General features: G+C 42.3%; 1 protein-coding gene across 5 annotated transcripts in view; it reads right to left on the bottom strand.

The window, feature by feature from the left end:
- SEMA5B (semaphorin 5B) overlaps window positions 1–21,044 on the bottom strand; it is a 281,742-nt gene that overhangs the window by 128,166 nt on the left and 132,532 nt on the right. For all 5 annotated transcript variants that reach the window (XM_037397958.1, XM_037397957.1, XM_037397955.1 and 2 more), the window contains one exon: window positions 13,342–13,547. In XM_037397958.1, the coding sequence (XP_037253855.1) occupies window positions 13,342–13,495 (154 nt within the window). In that variant the 5' untranslated portion in view covers window positions 13,496–13,547. The remainder of the gene's footprint in view (window positions 1–13,341; window positions 13,548–21,044) is intronic.

The raw sequence follows: 21,044 nt of genomic DNA, 5'->3' as shown, positions 1-21,044 counted from the left end.
GGTCCCATGCTCCACTTAACTGGATCACTGCCAGGACCTCTCCAACAATGAGACCTCCATCCTTGCAATCTAAAAACTCTGTTGCCAGAAGCTGAAGGCTTCCAGCCCTTCTCAGCATTCCTGTCACACTGCGTAACCACACACAACACATGTACCTCCTCTGCTCTTCAATGAAAAGGCATGACTTAAGGAATAACTCAGCCTATCTAACCTTCAAGCATCTCTACCTCCTACACTCCTCTGGGACCCTTAATGATGTACTAGCACAAGGGAGGCACCGCAGTTTCACCTCTGGCATTCTCATAACTAATGGGGCTCTGTCTTCTTTTCCTGTAGTTCTTTATCTGCAGAGACATTTCTGAGCCAAGCAGCAGAACCAGCAACAATAACACCTTTCAGGCAGGTTAGCCGGCTGACATGTGCTGCAGATCTTCTGGCATTTCTGTTGGCTGACGGGGGTGGGATTAGGGGATTGCTATATAACGATGATACCTTTTAAGGATCCTGCTTTTAGGCCATAATTTCTCTTGTCATTTTACCTCCTTTCCTACCAACTCTTTCCTACTAACTAACCCACTATTACAGTGCAGTGGTAGGAAGAATATTTCTTCATCTACTGCTCTAAGCATTCAGTCAGGTACACTCATCAATTCTTCCTTCTAATGGCAAGCTCTGACAAATTACAGGTTAAAATAATTTAAAAAAAAATTAAAGGCAGTAGGTGGCTTGAATCTTCCCATGTTGGCTGAAATGTCAATCAAGCCCAAGAAATAACAGGCAGTGTCTTGATTTCTATTACTACTGCAGGTGGTACAACTTAAAAAGAAACCCTTCCCCGTTATTAAATTAAAGGCTGCAAAGCATGCATCGTCATAGCGAAATTAAGCTTTTATAGGCATGTAGTTGGACATTATTAAACCCAGCATGGTCCCAGATAAGAATTTCTAAATGCAAGTAGTCAGAATTAATGCCAAACAGCACATTTTCCTTTCCAACCTTCTTTTTTCCTGTTAAGAGGGAAGGGATAAAGTGGAATGGAAATGCAAAGAAGAGTCAGGACTTGGGTCTTTTTTCATTCAACACATTCAAACCTACTGCTCAGGCCATGGGCATCCCTAAAGACAGCTCCAGCCTTTCATTCTGAAACAAGTTCAGTTCTGCAAGGTAAGTGCTGCCCTGGGTCTATCCCGTATTAGCTGAAGTTTACACATATGGACCCAATGAACTCCAGAGTTTGCTTGTATTTGACCTTTCTCAGAAGGCTGATTTTTCCAGTGCTGACTCTTCAATTTGGCTGGAAACCTTCAATGCTGGGGTATGTTTACATTTGCAAAAGTATCTGTTTAAAAACAGTATGAAAAATTTAAAACCAAGGCACTGGTTTTGCATGTCGGCAGCAGGAGCCGGAAACCTAGGAACCACATGGCTTAAGGGGCAAAATATTCATCAAGGCCTCCTTTGTGCTTCTCATCTCTAATCATTTCCAGGGGGTTAAAGATTCATGCTCTCACTTCCTCCACAGGAGGATCAACGAACAAAAGTTCAATAGTTTCCACCACCATCCATTGCCAGACATCTGATTCAAAGCCTCTAAAGCTCTGCAAGTCCCTCCACAACTCAAGGTGGTTCAGGTATCCAGCTGCAAAGAAGACAAAGCTTCGCAGGAAATGTAAGCCTGCAGACACAGCTGTGCTCAGGCTGTTAGGCATGCATAAGACAAGGTGAAAAGAGGCCCTCTGCCATTTCGGAGGGTGGTCCCTGCAGCCTGCTAGCATACTGCTCTGCACCAGCTTCCTGAGAGGACAGGACTGGGATGAGGATTAGTCAGCTGCACAAAGGACAGTGTGCCAAATCGCAGGAGCAGGGGTTAAGGGCCTGATCCAGAGGCTGTTCCAATCATTGGCAGTTTTCCACAGAGCTTGATGGGGTTTGGATCAGCTTCTAAAGATGTGGTAAACCTGGTAATACTTGAGCCTTGGTCTCCTCAAAACCAGCTGCTCCCTACCTCACCCTTACACTGTGTGTTTTGGAGGAAAGAAGTATGTAAACACTGAGCTGAGACTTCCCTGTCTGAACGACAGCATTTACTGCTTCATCTCACTTGAGCTCACTTGTGGCTCTCATCTCCAGCAGGCTGTAACAGCTTTGTGCATCCAGCAAACATCACACAACAGCAAATAGGTTAAATGTCTGTGCCTTGAAATTGCAAAGCCATTGCTGGCTGTACAGAGCATGGCTCACCACTGTGTTATTCAAGAACATCTCTTCCAGAATAATTCTCAGCATGGATTTCCTAGTCTGGAGCAAAATAAACTAAACTATACAGGACCAAGGATTCTTTGTGCAAAATAAGGGCATACCCACATATACAGACTACCCATGCTCCTATCTACCCATCCTCCTATCATAGGATTGCACAAAAAAGCTTCAAAAATATTATAAAAAGACCTTAAGGGAGGAAGACAGGGAAGCTGAACAAGAAGAAAAATTTAGAGGGAACCCATTCCAGAAAAGACAACCTGAACCACATAAAAGTACATAAAGCCCCTGTAAAATAAGCTGATTCAACAGTAAAAGTTTGTGCAATGAAGTAAAACATACCTATGGTGGTGATGGTATCACCATCCCTGGAGGTGTTTAAAAAACACACAGATGCGGTGCTTAGCGACATGGTTTAGTGATGGACTTGGAAGTCCTGGATTAACAGTTGGACTTCATGATCTCAAAGGTCTTTTCCAACCTAAATGATCCTACGAATCTATGATATAGCACTCAAGCGCTGTCAAACTCAATGGGAATAAATAAATACCTGTTCTGCAGATACTCAGACCTTCTTTTGTGCAGTGCTAACCTGACCACACATTGAGTGCTTCCATTACTGCCTCAGTATGATCTCTTATCAGTTCTCTTAGCTCACTAGTTCATGGCATGTTTAGTTACTGTGTGTGAGTATTTCAGCATTCCTGGGAAGGCACAGATGACAGCCATGACTTCTGTAACTGTACAATCTCCTCCTCTTTTCGTTTGCTTCAAGCCTCACACAGGGCAAACCATGCATAGTGATGGGCAGATACTCTAGTTTGCAAGTACTTGATCACTTAGACATTTTTCAGACCACCCACTAGTCTGGAGGACTCTCAGCGTTGGATCCCAACCATGACCAACAGATGCAAATCACTTTGTAACATAAGGTAAGGTCTCGGGCTGTCTTCTTGGTATAGAATGATGAAATGTCCCCTTTTCAGAATCAGACCTATCACTTCAGACCATCCTGTGCTTCAATTATCCTCAGTATTCAGCGCATTTTTCACAAAGTAGATGGTTGCCTGCCAAGACTGAGGCCACAGTTTCCATTGTGTGGGTCACTGACCAAAACCCATCAGGGACAAAGCAAACAAGGCTGTAACCAAAGATCATAAGGATAATGACTACCCATGCTACCACCTGTCTTCTCAAACATAGTGAGTGTGGACACTTCCAGGAATGCACAGAAGTTAAAGTCAAATTACAGCATTATCTTTATTAGACTGACAATGAATCATATTTTAATATCAGCTTCATTTTAAATTTTCTCTCTTTGTTGTAGGTCACACCACAGGTTAGTGCAATAGTCTTTGGAAAATAACTTTCACTCCTACCCCATGCTGGGATGTAAAAGGAGCCTCCACAACACAAAACTACTCCACAATTCAGCAAATTTATCAGGGAAAGGCGAAATCTTTTGCTGTGCGGGCAGAGCTGAGCAAACAAATGTGTCAGCACTCAGAGCTCAACTTTACTCATGAGGCCAAAAAACTCAAGCTGGCTTTACCCCAGAAGTCCTCCTACACATACATACCACCCTGCGGTCTTGTCTTCCCATCACCACCTCCACCTCATTACTGGTATTCTCTTTTTCTTTAACCTGATCTGTTGAAATCTTTAATTGTATATTAAATATGTCTTCATCCCAGCTGCTGCAATTTCTAGCTTCTTTGCCTTCTTAAGTCTCTGATCTGCACACACAGCTATGAGGACTCACAACGCTGTTGGCAGAGTACACGCCCTTCTACAAAATGGGTCAAACCAGCAGTTTCCTACTCTCTCCCCTCAATACCCAAATCCAACTTAGATGTTCTTCCAGCTGTCTCATTTTCATGGTTTCATTTAGTTTACCCCTCTGACCCCACATTCACCTCCTCTCCCACCCCTGCTTTCTTTTCTAGCAGGCTGCACCTTCCAGCCATGTTTCTACCTCATTTCCTGCCCACTCAATCAATTCTTCCTGTCTTGGACAAGTACAAAACTCCCCCTTAGGTGAAAGAAACAATGAGCTAACCCTTGAGTGGCCTGAGAGTCACTGTGCTAGCGGCTTGCCGTGAGCTATTCCTTTTCAATGAGATCCAAGAAACAGAACAGTTGCTAATGTCCCTCTCCAACCTGTCCAAGAATATATGGATAGGAGATGAGCGGAAGAAGAAAGAATACTTTTTCTCTCTTGGTATCATGAAAGAGGGAATAGTCACATCTCTCAGCTACCAAGGAATAGAAGGAGACAGAAGAAAAGGCTCTGCTCTTTACCACCCTGAAGGTAAAAAAAACACCACCAAAGACTCAGGTCGTACCTTCCCAGAGCCATAGAAAACACAATGATCATAGTAACCTAGACATGTTATTATTTAAAGTTATATAAAATCTAGATTATTTTGTATCTCTCCCTTCACTGCCCACAGCTCCTCATTGAACCAACCTTGCTGACCTTCTTCCAGCCCAAGAGAGAAATGGTGTCTGGAGATATAGGCATGGTCCAAGTGCCAAATAGCACTGACACCGGAGTCCTCTGACTTGGGCAAATCATGAAACCACTTAGTGTCTCAGTGCTTCCAATTGTTAAATGGGTGTAGGGATACTAGCGGGTGCATCAAGGCCTAATTATCTGCAAAGCATGCAATGTACAGGAGTCATAACTGTTGCTACTGCATAGCAAGCATCTTAACTCTGTTTCCTAAATTTTAATTTTTTTTTCAAAACAACTGTTGCTAAATTTTTTCAATATCCAGAAAAAAGAACTTAGTTCAAACCAATTGTTTGCAAAAGTACAGTTATGACTGCTTGGTTATTTACTTTTTTGTTATTAATATGGAGCAGCCAACAAAACACACCAACCTATAGGGAAGAACCCAGGGATTCAAAACCAGATAAAGAAAACACCGGATAATAAGCATGAACTAGTGCTCACTTCCAGTATGGGACAGTGTGCTGTTAGGTTGTCCTGCCGCCCGCCCCCTGCCCCAGAAGGAGATCCAAGGACTGCAATTCACATGCCCAGTTTGGCACATTTCTACACTTCATCAGCATTTCTGCCCCATCAAAGAGGTCAGTCTTGGCCCATTCTCTGTTTTACTTGGGTTCATATTTGCACATGGTGAAGGGCCAGCAGAAGCTCAATCAAGACCTGCCCCAGGGGACAGCCAGAAGGCCTCAGGCTGGGGAATTGGGAAAGAAGTCATTTAACGTGAGGGAGGCTCTTCCCTCTTCAGCATGGCTCCTAGTGCTCAGACGCCCGCGAGACCTCAGATTCCAGCTAACACAGAATCACACAGTCATTTAGGCTGGAAAAGCCCCTAAGTGCCACATCTACATTTCTTTCAATTACCTCCGCAGACGGTGACTCAACATACAGCATGGTAGTGCCCCACTGGCAATGGCTGAGCAAGAGGAGATATCACAGTGCTGCAAGACTGTCAGATACAGGAGTATGTCCATAAGTCATAAACATGTCCATTTGCCATGCCTGAGATTGACAGGACCAAAGTTGTGTCACAGCACAGGTCTTCATGGAAAGAATGGATTTGGCTTTCCTCAGCAGGCTACCAGCTGGGCCAAACACTACCATAACACTGCCTCCCCTCCTCAACAACCCTTCTTGAAAACCTTGCCTGCTATCCCACACAGCACTGCACGGTGTCATGCAGTCCTGTGCCCCACCACCACCTTGTGAAACTCAGCTAACTGGTGCTACACACAGCCCCACTGTTAGCAAACCCAGAGATTTCTTGTTTTCTTAAGGATGATGCAGTGTTTAAGTATTGTGATCCATTGTTTACTAAGACAAGCCCTGCAGCTGTCACGCAATCTCCCTCTGTGAGAAAGATAAAGTGAGTGCTCACGCATCACTTGCGGCTTCCTATGACATTCTGATCAGTATAATCCCTCTTTTCAGACAGGAAAGCAAGCTGCATCTTGGCTCCTACAGCCACTGCAGTCTGATGGAAAAAATACTCCTTTGTCATCATTCAACCATCATTCAATCTGCCTCCTCCACATCTGGAGGCATAATTTTTTCACTATCCTTACAGTTACACGTCTACATCATCCACTTGTGCCAGCAGAGACAGTGCAAGATTCAGGACAACTGTTTTTACTAGTGAGAACATAGGAGAGGGCATAGAAAGTATGGCTAAACCCTCCTTGAATTTCACCTGCAGGTAGTCAGACCTGCCACAGAAGCAGATGTGTCCAGTTTTGATGAACATCTGAAACAGAAGTTGACCCTCTTTGCTGGCTCACTAGAGACTGAACTGGAGATGCCAAGCCAAATGCAGAGTTTGTACTTCTTAGCTAGCCAGGCTTATGAGGACTCCTGCCTTCTGTGGACAAAGGTTCCACCACGACTCAGTTACACCAATGAATCAGAGCAGAAACTGTAAAATCCTGAAAGACTTTTAAAATTAACCTGTTCTCATAAGGATCAGTGTTTTTAAATTGGAAGCTGGCTAATAATAGTAAAGGATTATCAGAGACCACATTTCACCAGTGACCTCCACCTCTTTTATTAATGTGCTGTAAAACAGAGCAATCCCCATGTATAAATACAAATCTGCATTTTGCAGCTCAAGCACTTCCATTAAAATACATTCTAAGGATCACCCAATGTTACAAAAAGGAAAGTATGGATGATCTATGAAGTCAGAGCTTTTTAAGCCAAAGCACAAGAGTTTCTTCAGGATTTTACCTGCACCTCCAAAAGCTAGAAATTATCATAAAATCCTCTAACCTAGTCTACTGTGTATTGCAGATCACAGACTTTCATACAACTAATCCTACACTAAGCCAAGGAACATGCTGGATTTCTCAGCTGCTTGATTAAGCCATGTTTGAGGAACAACTTGGCCAGTTGGACCTATGGTAGCAAAACTCTCTAGAAAAAAAATGATATGCTAGGGTTTTTCCATTTACAGACTTGAGGATTCAGTGCTGTGCACTTTGACTATGACCTAGCTCAGCACATAAGCATTCACTTGGTTTCAAGTACACAATCCCGCCAACTTCAAGGTAAGTACATATTAAGTGTTTGACCAAGTTGAGGCAGTTTGTGGCTTTCCAGGGTGATCCCCGCATGATTAAACAAGAATATTTCTTATGAAATTGCTAGTACAAAAGTGAACTTTATCAAAGTATAATGACATCCTTGAATGGAAGGTTTTAGGAGAATATGATCTATTGACACTCATCAGAAGCAGATATGCTAAATAAATGAGGTCTGCCATACCACTGGCTCACAAACTTACTCAGTTAGGGAACTATGCTAAGGAAACTTTAAAATTGAGAATGAGGTCTTCGTAAGGCCTATAGTTGTTTGCAGTGAACCACAGAAAAAGAAAGCAAGCTCTTTGCTTTGCTTTTCACTCTGCTTCTTTTCTCTGAGCTGTGTCTGAGATCTCAAAAGAGGCACCTCTGTTCCCTAGACTTAGCCACTGTGCCAAAGAAAGGACCATGCACATGCTGCTGTTAGCCCCAGTTACACCACCGGTACCTCTGAAAACTATACAGCACGCTACACTGGTGGCCTTCTGAATACCTGCTCCTCCACACTGTGAGTCTACCTCAGTCACGCTGCTGAAGATGCCCTCCTCATCATCACCACCACTCATGGTCAGGGGTTGCTCCTTCACTTGAGCTGTTATACCTCTTTAAAGTTTTACCTTCCCTGCATTCTAATAAGTGAGAGTTACTCAATCACTTTGCTTCCTGAAGCTTCACTGTAAAGCCTTCCTTTTCTCTCCTGCTTGTCATGATTTGCTCTGTCTAAAGCACTGCGTGAATGAAGGGCAACTCTTCCTTTTTCTTCTTAAGGCCCCAAGGTGCAGCACACTGAATAATTTTTTCAGTCAGATCTCATTGCAATTATTGGTGAAGTGCCTTGGACACCATTAATGAACAAGTGTCAAAGAACTAGCATCATTATTGTTATAATTATTATTGGAATAAAATGGAAGGAAATGGAAGGGAAAATATATTGAGAGCCGTTGGGTGCAATTTTCAGAACTTGTGCCTGAGAGCAAATTACTTCCCTAACCACTGTATATTTATGGCTTTATCAGTCATAATTTTCAAATTCTAAATCAACTCTAAAGAAGAAAATACCAGCTTCATTTGCCACAGTTCCATTTTTTCAAGATTAAAAATAAAATTGCCACAAGGCCTACTTAATGGAGACAAAATCTATACTGAAACGCGCTGAAGGTCAAACATTCTGTAGCACCCACAGGATGCCACCAGTTTCCAGTCAACACTCCATCATCAGTTAACGTCTGGACTCCCTGTATGGAGATTCAAGGGCAGTAAGGCAATGAGCTAAAAGACAATTCCCCTGTAATGTATTTTGCCTTCCCTTTGATGTTTAGCCAGATATGCCTCTCATATGATTGTCAAAATCTCACTTGCTGAAGAAAAGTGTAAATCTTTATCAGAACTTCCTAAGGGGCTTTCCTAGCTGGCCTTTGGAGTTGATGGATGCTAATGTGCTTTTTTTCCACCAATAAACAGTAAAGGGAATAGTGTATTAGTGACCAATTCAACAATAGTGGGGGTGTTTGGTAAAATGTCAAGAACGTTCAAAAGAAATAAATCATATGCTATTTCCCTTCAGCCTACAAAGTTAAAACAGCTTTTGCTTTCAATACAAGTGAACACTTAACTGCTCCCCACAGATTTCAGTGTTTGAAGCTGGCCACATTTCAATAAAATGTTGTTTAAAGAAAGAAAATATTGAGAAAATATATAGCATGCTACATTCATGCAACCTGAATCACATTCATCTGGTAGGAGGTAATAATTACAGACAGTCTGAAGTAAAAAACCCAGATTTAAACACTCCCAAACTAATTCATTTTGAAAACCTGAAGCAACAGACAAAGCAGCTTGTCTGCATCTAGGAGAGATTGAGGATTAGACATGGGGTCAAATGCCGCACACTGAGAACTCACACCAGCCATGATGATACAGTCTGCAAAGCTGAGATCTGCAGCCCTGAGACAATCTGGGATACAAGCTATTTAACCAAGTCCACCTCTCTCCTGTACTTCAGTATGGGATCAGCTGAGGTGTTTTCATGGATAAAGATATGTATTAAAGCCAGGACATATGCTCTTCCATACTCTAACTGCCATGACTCAGGGGTGAAAGCCTCTCAGGAGGCAGAACACAGGAAAACCTGGGAAGTCTATCATACTTTTTCCTGAGCATAGCGATTTAATTGATAAAACTAATGAGAAATAAATAATGGTATAAACTGCAAGTGGGAACCTGTCTACAACTCATTTCCCATTCAGTCATGAACATCCAAGTGATTCATATAACACAGATGAGTTTGCGAACTTTTAAGCACTTCCTTGGTAAACAAGCTGAAACCAAGCACACTGCACCCATCACAAACATATATGCATGTCAATCATGGCTCTGGCTCTCGAAATAACAAATCTTACACAGTATTGCTATGGCTGAAGATGTTTCTGGCTTTCCCAAGGGGCATGGTACAAAGGAGCTCCAAATGTCTTTAATGAATAGAAAAGGTGCTTTACATTCAAGAAACAGCTGTATAACAATGAAGTATACTGCTAAGAACCAGGACAGTATGGCAAGGGCACAGCCCAGTTGCAAATGTAGGGATCAATCTATGGTTGTAAGATTTATATGAAAAAGACAAGGAAAATGTGCGTGACTGACAATAATTAGAAACAATTTCTCTGCTGTTTGGCTTACCAGAGTGGTCCACAGCAGAGCTGTGCTGGGATGACATACTGGTTAGTGAAATGGGACTTGGATGTATATGTACATGCATGTATAAAGAAAAAAGGATGCACTAAGGATATACTTGACTTGTTTCACTAATTTCTCAGCTCTTTGAAAAACAAACAAGCATGCAAGACCTTTAGTGTAGCTACCCACTCACAGCCAAACAGGTCATAAGACACCAGAAACAGCCTCCTGGGAAGTAAAAGATCATTTTCTTATTGATCTAACTAGGAAAATCAAACTTTAACTGGATTTCCTATAAGCACAGAGTACAACAATCTAGTTATGAAAAGCCCAAACTGAGTACATTGTTACTGTTGGTGAACTGTACAATGAGCATCATTTATAGCCCCCAGGGAAACTGGGGCATCATTATGTTAGTTTGGTATTGTGCAAACACACAGAACGGTGCTCACAGCACAAATTCCTAACCTGTCCCTCACAATCTCTATGTAGTCTTCCAGGACAAATTGTTCAGCTCACAGCCCTTTTCAGCACACATCTCTCCTCGCAGTTCAAACTTTAGTGTATAAAATAAGCATATTTAGGACCAGAATTTATGTTCCTCAATTTGTTTAGACCATTTCTCTAGTCACAATTAATGGCCGGTGGTTTTGGGAATGGACTCTGTAAAGAAAAGGCATTTCTTCAGGTCCAAACACAGCTAAAGTAAAAGCATTTTGCATACATAAACTCCTTTCTGCTTAAATGAGCAGGTCATGCTGTATTCTCTCTTACTCCTCCCATAGCAAAACAATGAGATATCAGTTCAAACAGATGGTCGACTAGTGTGGATGAGATACAATAAGCAAGAGATAAGACATAGAAAATAAAAATTTCTCGGAAAGTCGGTTAAAAAGTAGACAGAAAAGAGTTTTACTTGGATTCTTCCATGACAAGGATATTATCCAGCCAACTGGATGTTAAGAATATTGTAATCTGGAGGAAAAGTACAATAAAAAGAGAGGCTGAGCCCAAGCAAGGTGGGAACTGAAGACTGGAGAACACAAAACAAGTTGCGGCATCTCATTTGTCTTGCAATAGGGAGCCTGGCTAGCAAGGTTGTGAAAAAGTAGCTATTCAAGCCCTTTGTAACATAAACTGTTTTGTTAACCTATTCATTCTGGCAGTAAATTAATGCATCCTGTATGACTGAATGGTCTGGGGCCTTACTTATTATTACCACCCATCCACTGAAAATTGCTGGTGTAACATAATCCTCTCCCCTGGCAGCAGAAGCAGCAGCAGAGCTGCTGTGGATCAACTTTTCAGTCGTTGGCTTGGCATTCCCATTGTAGAGCAGGTTGTGATCCATAGGACGGTGCATTTGGAGACCCACAGAAAACCCATGAGTTTTTAGGTGCCTTTAATTTTATTCCTGTGTATTTTCCAGCTGAGCTTTCCAGAAAAAAAATACAAGATTAAACTGCATCATGAACAATCAAGAGGAAACAGGTGCTGAGAAAAAACAATAAATCTGAATTTAACTTGGGTTTAAGAGATGATGTGTCTGTAATTTCAATCTTTATTTCTTTTGTATAATTGTCAAGTTCTAATGAACTCACCAGTTTTTGCCCTCCATCATTAAAGAGATGGAAGGAACAAGAACAGTAAAAGGGGAGGAGAGATTACTTTTTTCTGTGAAAAATTCATGCCTGATTAAAACAAAGCAAACTGGCAGATTATGAGTGTGTTTACATAGCCATCACTTCTGCAGAGAAGCACTCATACTAAGTGCCAAAAAATACCCACCAATTCCTCAACATCAGGAATCAGGGCTCTAATATTCTCTGCAGAATGTTTTATATCAGGGTGCTGGATCCTGCAAACACATCCTTTGTAAACTCAAAGTTTGGTGTTCCTGGTTAATAGAAAGAGTGCACGCTTTTTCTCTTTGCTGTACCTGTAACATCCTCATTATTATATTATCTATTTAAATATCCAGCTGAGTTCCACCACATTTTTAACCACAAGGGTTTCTCCTTTCACCCCTCCCCAGTTAAACAGATCGTTAGACTTATTTAGCAATTAAAATCAAGGTTTATTTACTCATTCCACTGGAGCAAGGTTAGAGCCAGTGCCATATCATGTACACTTAAAGATTTTGCTAATTTACTTTAATCCACTTAAACCTTTAAAACACGGATAATGGAAAACAGACAAGAAATCTCTTACACTTTCCAAATTAAGAGACAAGAGTTTCCTTCTCTGTGAAGAAGAGTAAAGCTCTCTAGAAGAACCCTGAAAGGTCAGCAAGGAAGCTTTTGACTACTTTCTTCCTGGAAACTCTATCTCAAAGGTCAGAAAACCACAACTAAATTGCCTTTAGCAAAGAACCTAACTAGAGACACATTGCAAGGTACTTAATTGCCTTTAGTGAAGAATGTAACTGGAGATGCATTGCAAAGCCTTAAATGGGAACCAAAATCGATATTTCAACATTTAGGAGGAAACCATTTTTAGCAAGGAGATTCACAGCTGACGATGCTGGCACACTGAGCTTAACACACTAGTCTGGGGTGAATTCAGAAATAATGGTGGTACCAATATAATGATCTGTCATGTGGGTAAGTGGGCAGACTGACCAGACAGCAGCTTAGTAGTAACCATACACTCACGGAAAATCCAATTGGGATAAGAACAAGAGAAATTCCATGCTGCAAAAGAACAATCAAAGGGTTGCTCATTGCAACACAAAGGCCCTCTTTCACATTCTTAAGACCTTGTCAAGTTAAATGCCCAGATGAAAGACAGAAAAAATACTAGCAAAGGTGATAAATACATAACAAAACCAAAACAAAAAAAAAAAAAATAAAAATCAACAAATGAAAAGGCAGCCACTCCCTGAAATTTTAAAACAATGTACTTCTCTTGCATTCAAGTATGTCCAAATTCTCTATCACTTTTCACTTAGTAAGTGTCTAGATCCAGTCAGCCAGGTGAAGTATATTAGCATTACTGAATTCAGTTAGAGAAGAGGAAACTGAAAGACATTTTCAGTGTGGCACACGATTACAGGGAGCCGGTAGCAGAACTGAAAATGGAGATTCTTAGACCAGTAGTCCCAAAACTGTCTGAATTAAGTGATTGCTGTGACACCTCAGAGTTAAAACACTGAGGGAATTCCCTCAAAAGGAATATGATTCATCAGGTCACTTGGACTGGCTTGTGGATCACAGGTGTAAGGAAAAGAGCACAGACTAAACCATTATCCATAACAACACCAGGAAGGACTTCAAAATGGACCATCCTGCTGGACCATGAAACAGGAATAGAAGCTCTTACCTTCAAAAGCAATTGTGGGGTGTTCTTTCCTGACACATTGCTGATGTTCAGCTTCAGAGTATTCAGGTACATTCTGTGATGATGAGAGATGAAAAGCAAGAAGAAAAAGGCTTGGCAATAACAGGGAAATGGCCTTTAATCTTGAAACAACCATGACTGAAGGGCGTCTGGAGATCTAGCTTCCAAGGTAGGCCCAGGGAGAATACCTGAAATACAAATAATTCCACTTTCAGAAAGATGAAGGCTTATCCAGAGTCTGTAACATAGACAGAGAAGCGTGGAGGTTCCCCTTTCATCCCAGCCTCACTTGTGCTAAGTACACAAGATAATATTCCACAAACAGTATCTAAAAAAAAAAAGACAAAAAAAAGACCAAAAAAAAAAAGACTCAATTTACAACTGTATTTGGGCTTCCAACTTGAAAGAGAAGGGAAGTGCACAGCTTCCTAAATATATATCTCTGTGTACCTTTGGGGTGTATGTCCTTATACAGCAGCTAGTGTGCAACGGCCAGCACTAACAACATGAAATCTCAAGTACTCCAGGTGTAAATATGTCCCCCAGTGTGGACATCTCACTCCTCAGTTTCATGACAAGTCTGTGTTTAAATGTCATGCTACATTCAAGAGACCACAAAGGGAAGGCCAACATCAGTCATCACAAAAACACATATGCAATTAATACTGTTCTAATAGGAGATTTATACATTTTACCACTGCTGTTTTATATGTCTTAAAACAAGAAAAGCCAATTTAAAGGTGTTGCTAGAAAAGCACTAGCTGAAGTAACATAAAAATTAAAAGAGCTTAATGGGGGAAATGGTGAGAAGTGAGTGAATTGCCTGCATTATCATGGGATGCTATAGCTCCTAGTCGCAACAGCTGAGGCACAGCTAAAGAGGAGGAGCACTCACTCTCAGGCTAGGAGAGGAGAAAGTCGTGCCTTTTCTACGTGAGCATTTTTAACAACAACAGCAGAAAAGAGATAGCTCTAAAAACTCCCCGGGGCCTACCAGGACTGGGGCAGGGGATGGAGGATTAGTTAGTCCATGCCACAAACTCCCCAAGGTGCTGCTGCAGCTTAAGAAAATCTGCATTGCCAGATGTAATCTTACTGATGTGCATATTGTACTTTCCTATGTAACTTCGTTCAGTTATTGAAAACATGTTTTCAAACAAATAGTCTCCTACGCTTAAACCTTATCTAATGATAAAGCTGATTCTGATTAAATTCACACATAACAAGACTTTCAGTTCCTGCTGGTGTAGTGATTCATAAAGGTAATCTAACAGCCAACACCTGCAGTGCCCAATGCCTCTCTACTTTTGTTCAGAGTCTCCAAAACACTTTCAGTGAGCTGAAGTGGCCAGGCTGGTGGCTGGTAACATGAGGCACTGATACACAACGACAGGCTCGCAGCGTGGAGCGAACTCCAATATAGCAGACAATATTGTGACATCAAGGAGCTGGAAGAAGTTTGTAAAGGTCTTTGGGCACCACAGGAGCAATAAGGGACTGCTTGCAGCAGCAGTGGGAGACAGCTGATTTGAAAGGTGGATCCTATGTTTTATTCCTATCTGTATTTCTCTGTGATTTTAAACACTGGCATTAAGATGAGTTGCCAGCGCTTCCATTATATGTCACCTCAGCATATCACTGGCTGAAAAAAGCGCTGGCATTCAGGATTTGGAGTAGCTCTTTGCAGTTGGTTTCCCAGCTACCGTGAGTGAGAGACTACAATATTTCATATTTTTTCCAGCCCCATATACATGCAGATTTTACACAGGGATGTATGAAACACCCTTCTTGTTCTCCAAAGGAGGTTCTACAGTGCTTCACTACGGAAGGTTTTTTCTAAACACAGAAAATACCACGTTAAATTAAAAAATGGGACAGGCAGAAGTAAGAGATGTAAAATCATTCAAAGTTAAGGCTAGCACAGCATTTAGTCATTAAGTGCAAGCAGCACTGTGGCATCTCAGATGATGGAGATGTTATGCAAGTCACGCTGTAATGAAAATTATTGATGATGAAGCATCAGATTATATTTTCAGCCATTGGTTTAAATGATCATTCTATTCAGTACAGATCCAGAAGTGAAACACAGAACAGAGATGGGAACCCCAGGGAGATACATTTTGTATAGCTCTCGGATCCACTTCAAGTTCCAGAGGAGACAAGCCAAACTTTCCTTAGCTAGGATAAGATTGTTGTGGGAAATGCACAAGAGGCAAAGGGACTTCACTGTTCAGATATCCTTGGTGGAAGCTGGAAGAGACAGTCCTGGAAATCTCCTTCCAGTGCAGCCATTACTGGCCAATTCTAGAAATAAGGTAATAAACTAGACAGACACGTAGTCTCAGCCAATACGGCCATTTTCATGTACTAATCATCCAAACAATGATCTCAAACTAGGTGAAAAAAAATCTTCAAAGACACACAGTAGAGTCCCATGCTCCTCTAACGCTGTATGTGGTCTACAATCAGCAGATGAGTAAATTCAACTTTCACACTCATCAGGGTCATGAAATGGTAAAAAGTTGCATACAGGAAAGCTTCATAATATCCCACAGCCTATTCTGTGCAAAAGCAGAGTACATTTACTAGTGTTTTGTCTGGACTAGTTGTAAAGCGTGCCAAGTAGCTGGATTTCTGCCACTTTCCCTGGGAGATTTTACCACAGTCCAAGAGACTTCAGTGTTCCTTAGAAAGCTGTAACCAGAATTTGGGGTAAAGTTCCATCTTTTTTCCTTATTGTCATAGGGAAATCCAAAGTGTGCATGAAAATAATGGTTTCAAACTTGATGTGAAGTGGAAAGTAATATATAACCAAAAAAGATGAGAAAGAAACATCATAAAAAACTCGTATCCTTCCCTATGTCCTCTATCATCTCCTACATCCAATTGAATCCATCAAATGCATGGAGTTCTCATGTGCTGGGAAGCTGAACAAAATCACCATCATATGCAACCCTGAACCGGTGTCTACTGAAGTCAGAGTCAATGGTTAAATGCCAGATTGATCAAGGGCCACAGAAGCCAGAGCCCTAGAGCACCAGCTGAACAATATTCAGACAGTAGATAGCATTGCACAAGGTTACTCCTTCAACCTGCCCCTTCCCAGGCTGTCTTGCTCATTTTTTTTCCTCAATATTTTAAGAGAGACTAACTCAGTAATTGCTATTCCCAGCTGCTGCAACTTTATTTCTGATAAAAACATACTCTGAATATGAAGCAGTGCCATGTGCAAGAGCAGGTCAATTGTATGTCAAGAGCAAACTAGTAACTGCCTGGAAGAGTCCAGAAGGTAGTTATGAAGCATAGATGTTTTAATTCTACTGGAGACGGCCAAACTCAAGCCTTCAATTTTGCCCAAGCTTCAGATTTTCACTGTGATGGCTGGAGTATGACCAGTGCTTAGGACCAGTTCTCATCCACACTGTTAAAATACTGCACGCCCTAAGCACAGCCCAGAATGGCAGTTTTGCATTGCTGGAACTTGCCCTAGCTTTAAGCCATTTTGATACAGTTAAATGCTATAAAAAGAGCTGTTCTTATTAGACTCTCTGCTCAAAATGGCTTAGAGCTCAAGAAATCAGATGTTAAGGTTTCAGTGCAGATGAGAGACAAGAGCTCAAATCCCTGGTTAAACTCGAATCTCAGACAGAACACAATTTCAATTATTTATTTGCTCATCTTGATGTATCTTTACCACCTTAGCTATTCTGCACACACACAACACACCCAGCCCCCAGTGCAGGTATGTTAAAAAAATAAAAAGGGATAAAAATTCCAACAACTTTATCTGTCCAATATTTTCTGTCCTTTCCACCGTAAAGCCTGCCCTTTGTTACTCTGCACAGTCCCAAGGCCCAGTGATGGGACTTCTCTCTCCCCTCTCTTAGTCTGCACAGTGAATCCCTCTGGCCCTCTGCCAAAAAAAAGGTCAACAAATTCAGGCTCCATTGGATCCAGTGAAATATGCTCCAGAGACAGGTATTTTGTAGAGCACCACTTCTGCCACCATCCTCTTGTCTCTTAAATCAGGCTTGCTTAGCTCATGGGCCTCCCTGACCATAGCAGCGGCAGCAGGGGGTGGGCAGAGAGCTGCTCCTTCTGGGTGATGCAAGAGGTTTGCACACTCAGTGTACCCCCAAAGCTGAGATCTGCAGCCACAGCACCCATGTCCCATGTGAGCACAAACCCACTGCCCCATGCCTGTTTCTCACCCAGGCCATTTCATGGCAGCCTGATAAGGACAGCATATAATTCTGCTTTGCCTCGTGGCTTCACCCCCTCACACAAGCACAAGCATTCAGGGGATCACCCACAGTCCCTCCCTTATTCATTCTTGGGGCATGAGTCTTTTCCAGCTCACCCTGTATTGTATCACTGTAACTCCATTGATTTCACAGGAACTAATCCTGATTTACAGAGGGTAACTCAGATCAGGCCCCCTTTGACTAAAGCTCCACGTCTAAAAGAAAAATACCTTCAATCAATCTTCAGGGCTTTAAAACAAAGCACACTTTAAAAATGGCTGTACCAGGAATTCATATCCTGCTTTCCTCTGACTGTAACTATCATTTTGACTTAATAAAACGTGACAGTAAAGTTTAAGGATAAAAGAAAATGCTTCATCTTTCATTTTAAAGAAAAGAGATGCCTTTAAAAAAGACTAAAAAAGGAACCTCCTGTAAAAGCATTAATTCTTCTGTTCAGGATCTTTTGTGATTGGCACAGTTATGATTAGAATGGGATATCAGAGGGAAGAAGAGCAATGGAAAGAGGTGGACATTAAAGTATTCAAAAAAATACTGGAAGAATAAGGGAAATAAATATAAACATTATAAAGCAAGACAGCTCGGCAATGCAGCTATGACAGGCTGGCACAGGCAGCTCTGCCCTAGAAAACAGAGAACTCCAAGGCCAGCAAAACCACGGTCGTTTATTCATCTGCCGCTCCTTGCCCTCCCCTCCCGCCCTCACCATCTGGAATTTGTCCCACCAGAGTGGCTCCAAGGGCCACTCCACACTATCGAAGAAAAGGCACAGCTTTTCCCTCTGCCCCTGGCCACATCCGTATGCTCAGCCCTCAGCGTGCCTGTGCTGGGGACATGGATCTGTCTCACAGCTGAAGCAGTTGCATGTCCAGACATCAGACCTTACGCGCATCCTCAGACTGGGCTCCTATGTACCGAGCTTTTCTCATTTATTCACTTGTGAGGCAAACATACAAGAATGCTCAAACCACTGTTCAGATGAGAATCTGTGACGAGATCTTGTTTGGCTTTTATTAAATCACCCTACAGTCTTCCAAAGAATCGGCAAGCTCACTTCTAATTTCATGCCAGCTGCAGCTCTTGTTCTGGCTGGGTTTCACCATGCTCTCCTATGCCCACCCTGTTCAGGGCTTCCCATGGCCTCCACTACCACATCATCTACGAGCCTCACACTGAACCCACTCTCACAACACCACAGGAAGACAAAACCACATTTTCTTGCATATAATCCAAGGGTTATCTTTTGAAAAAAAACCTACGATTCAGCAGCAGGGTGGATCGTAAGAGTGTGCAGGCAGTTGCCCTCCTGCGGCAAAGCAGAAGCTTGAGCTCCATGCTGACCACTCTCACATCTCCTGCCTCGCACAGTCTGCAAGGCACCAGTTGCAGTACCACAGGAGGCTTTACATTAGGAATAAAACAATCAAGATCTCACAACACAGGTCACTCTATTGCAACCTTTCTGTTATCCAGATCTATATAAATAATTCAGGTAACTCTTTGCAAAGGAGAAATGAGTTTAACCTAAATACACTGTTCGGTTCATGGCTCATGAAGCCTGTAGTGGAGCTGCATAGTAATAGTCTATAGATTGATCTTCTTAGAACTACATCCCACAAAAGATTGACAGTGTACTTTGGGGCATTTTATTTCTAAAGCGCTTTCTGGTTGCTGGTCAAAGCCTCCCAGGACTAGTCAAGGTCTCAAACCAAGATCACAAAATGCAATGGGATGTTCTTGTTCAGGTAGGTAACAAAGACAAAACTCTTACTAACAACTCAGTAAAACATGAATAGGTGTCAGTCCACTTCTTTATAGACTGGTGTAAGCCCTCAATGAGCCATCAGCCACCACTTGGTTACTTGGCCTCAGCAGTGCAGTCAGTGACTGCATGGTCCTGAAAACTGAACTGTTTCCTCACCTTTAGAGGAAGCCCTCCAAACAGGAACCTATTATAGAAAGCTCCCATTAAATAAAGCTGATTCAACAATAAAAGCCTGTGTAACAGAGCAAAATATACTGTACCGCTGGGTTCTTGCCAAACCCAGTGGGCATAAATAAATACCTGCTCTGCTGAAACTCAGGCCTGCTTTTGAATAGCACTAACCTGACCACACATTGAGTGCATCCCCAAGTGCTTCAAGAGGTGCTCCCCAGGGGGCTCTAGATCTTTTTTACTGGCTACACATAATATAAAGACATGGGAGGTTTTGTTAGCATTTATTTGGGGTATGAATTTAGCACTTGTGAAAAGGTGCCTCGGAGTCTGAAGTCTTCTGTTTATCCAAAGATCATATTTGGCTATGAAGGCTTACATTCATTTATTTCCCTGGTGGTATGCCTCCAGTTCTCCAGAAGACTAACTCTACAGTGGGGATGGAAAGACCTTCTACTTGCTGTTCACAGAATGGCCTCTCTGCAAGACTGTCAACAGACATGTCAAAATGGAGATATTTTTGGTAATTCTGGGACCTGGACTGACTGTGGAATTACTTTTCATGAGCTCCATCTGCGAAACACAGAGATGAAGGCAGAGGCGAACGCAACAGCAGAACGCAATGGATGCTAAGGTACTTAGCACAGCTACCATTCAGACACGACTTTTACTGCAGCCTCGATTAGAAATCAGGAGCTCCTGGCTCCCAGTCAAAGTCTCTGGATGTTCCATCAAAAGCAGAGGATGAATGAGTGTAACACAGCCCAAGAGAGGAGGCACCCCAGGGCTCCCAGGACAGCAGCAACACAGCAAGAATAACAATTCCAGAGGCCCTGCATGCAGCAGGGGAGTGAGCCAAGGGCTCAGCATCCCTTGCAGTGCAGTCGCCTTTCTCACTGTACACGTGGTGTAGAGTTCTCTGCACGGGTGCTGTAAATCCAAGGTGCCAGATGTGCTGTTTACATGCAGATCAGCTATATAGTGCAAGTACAGTAGATTCAGCACCTGACCTACTGCAAACAGTCAGCTGGCTGCAAAGGCTCTTTCTGGCTTGAGGTTTGGTACTTAACCCATAGACTCATGCCTTAAGCCTATGGCTGTTGCAGAAACTCTAATGCAGAAGCTTTGCTTCAAGTTGCTCCCCTGCACAATGTGGAAATGGTTTGTAAACATGTAAATTAGCAGAGCCACAGCCCCTGAGACCACAGTGCACAGCCAATGTCATTCCAACACACTCTGGTGCCTGGCAGTCTGGAGACACTTCTCTGTTTGCAGTGATTTCCAGATGTGTGGTGTTCCTGCTCAAACACCCTCCCCCACTGTAGCCATGACATCACAGCTGGGGAAACTGAGGCACGACACAGCTCTGTGACTCAGTCACTAGTAACTGCAGCCAGTTTTTGAAAGAGACAGGAAGAGAAGTAAACTCCTGACTCTTCCAGATGCTTTTGGTATGGGGCTTTCTTTTGTCTCACAGTTTTACA

The sequence above is a fragment of the Falco rusticolus genome, chromosome 8, assembly GCF_015220075.1.
Source record: "Falco rusticolus isolate bFalRus1 chromosome 8, bFalRus1.pri, whole genome shotgun sequence".
Lineage (NCBI taxonomy): Eukaryota > Metazoa > Chordata > Aves > Falconiformes > Falconidae > Falco > Falco rusticolus.
The sequence above is the reverse complement of the archived record's forward strand: the minus strand, read 5'-3'. Positions and strand labels throughout refer to the sequence as shown.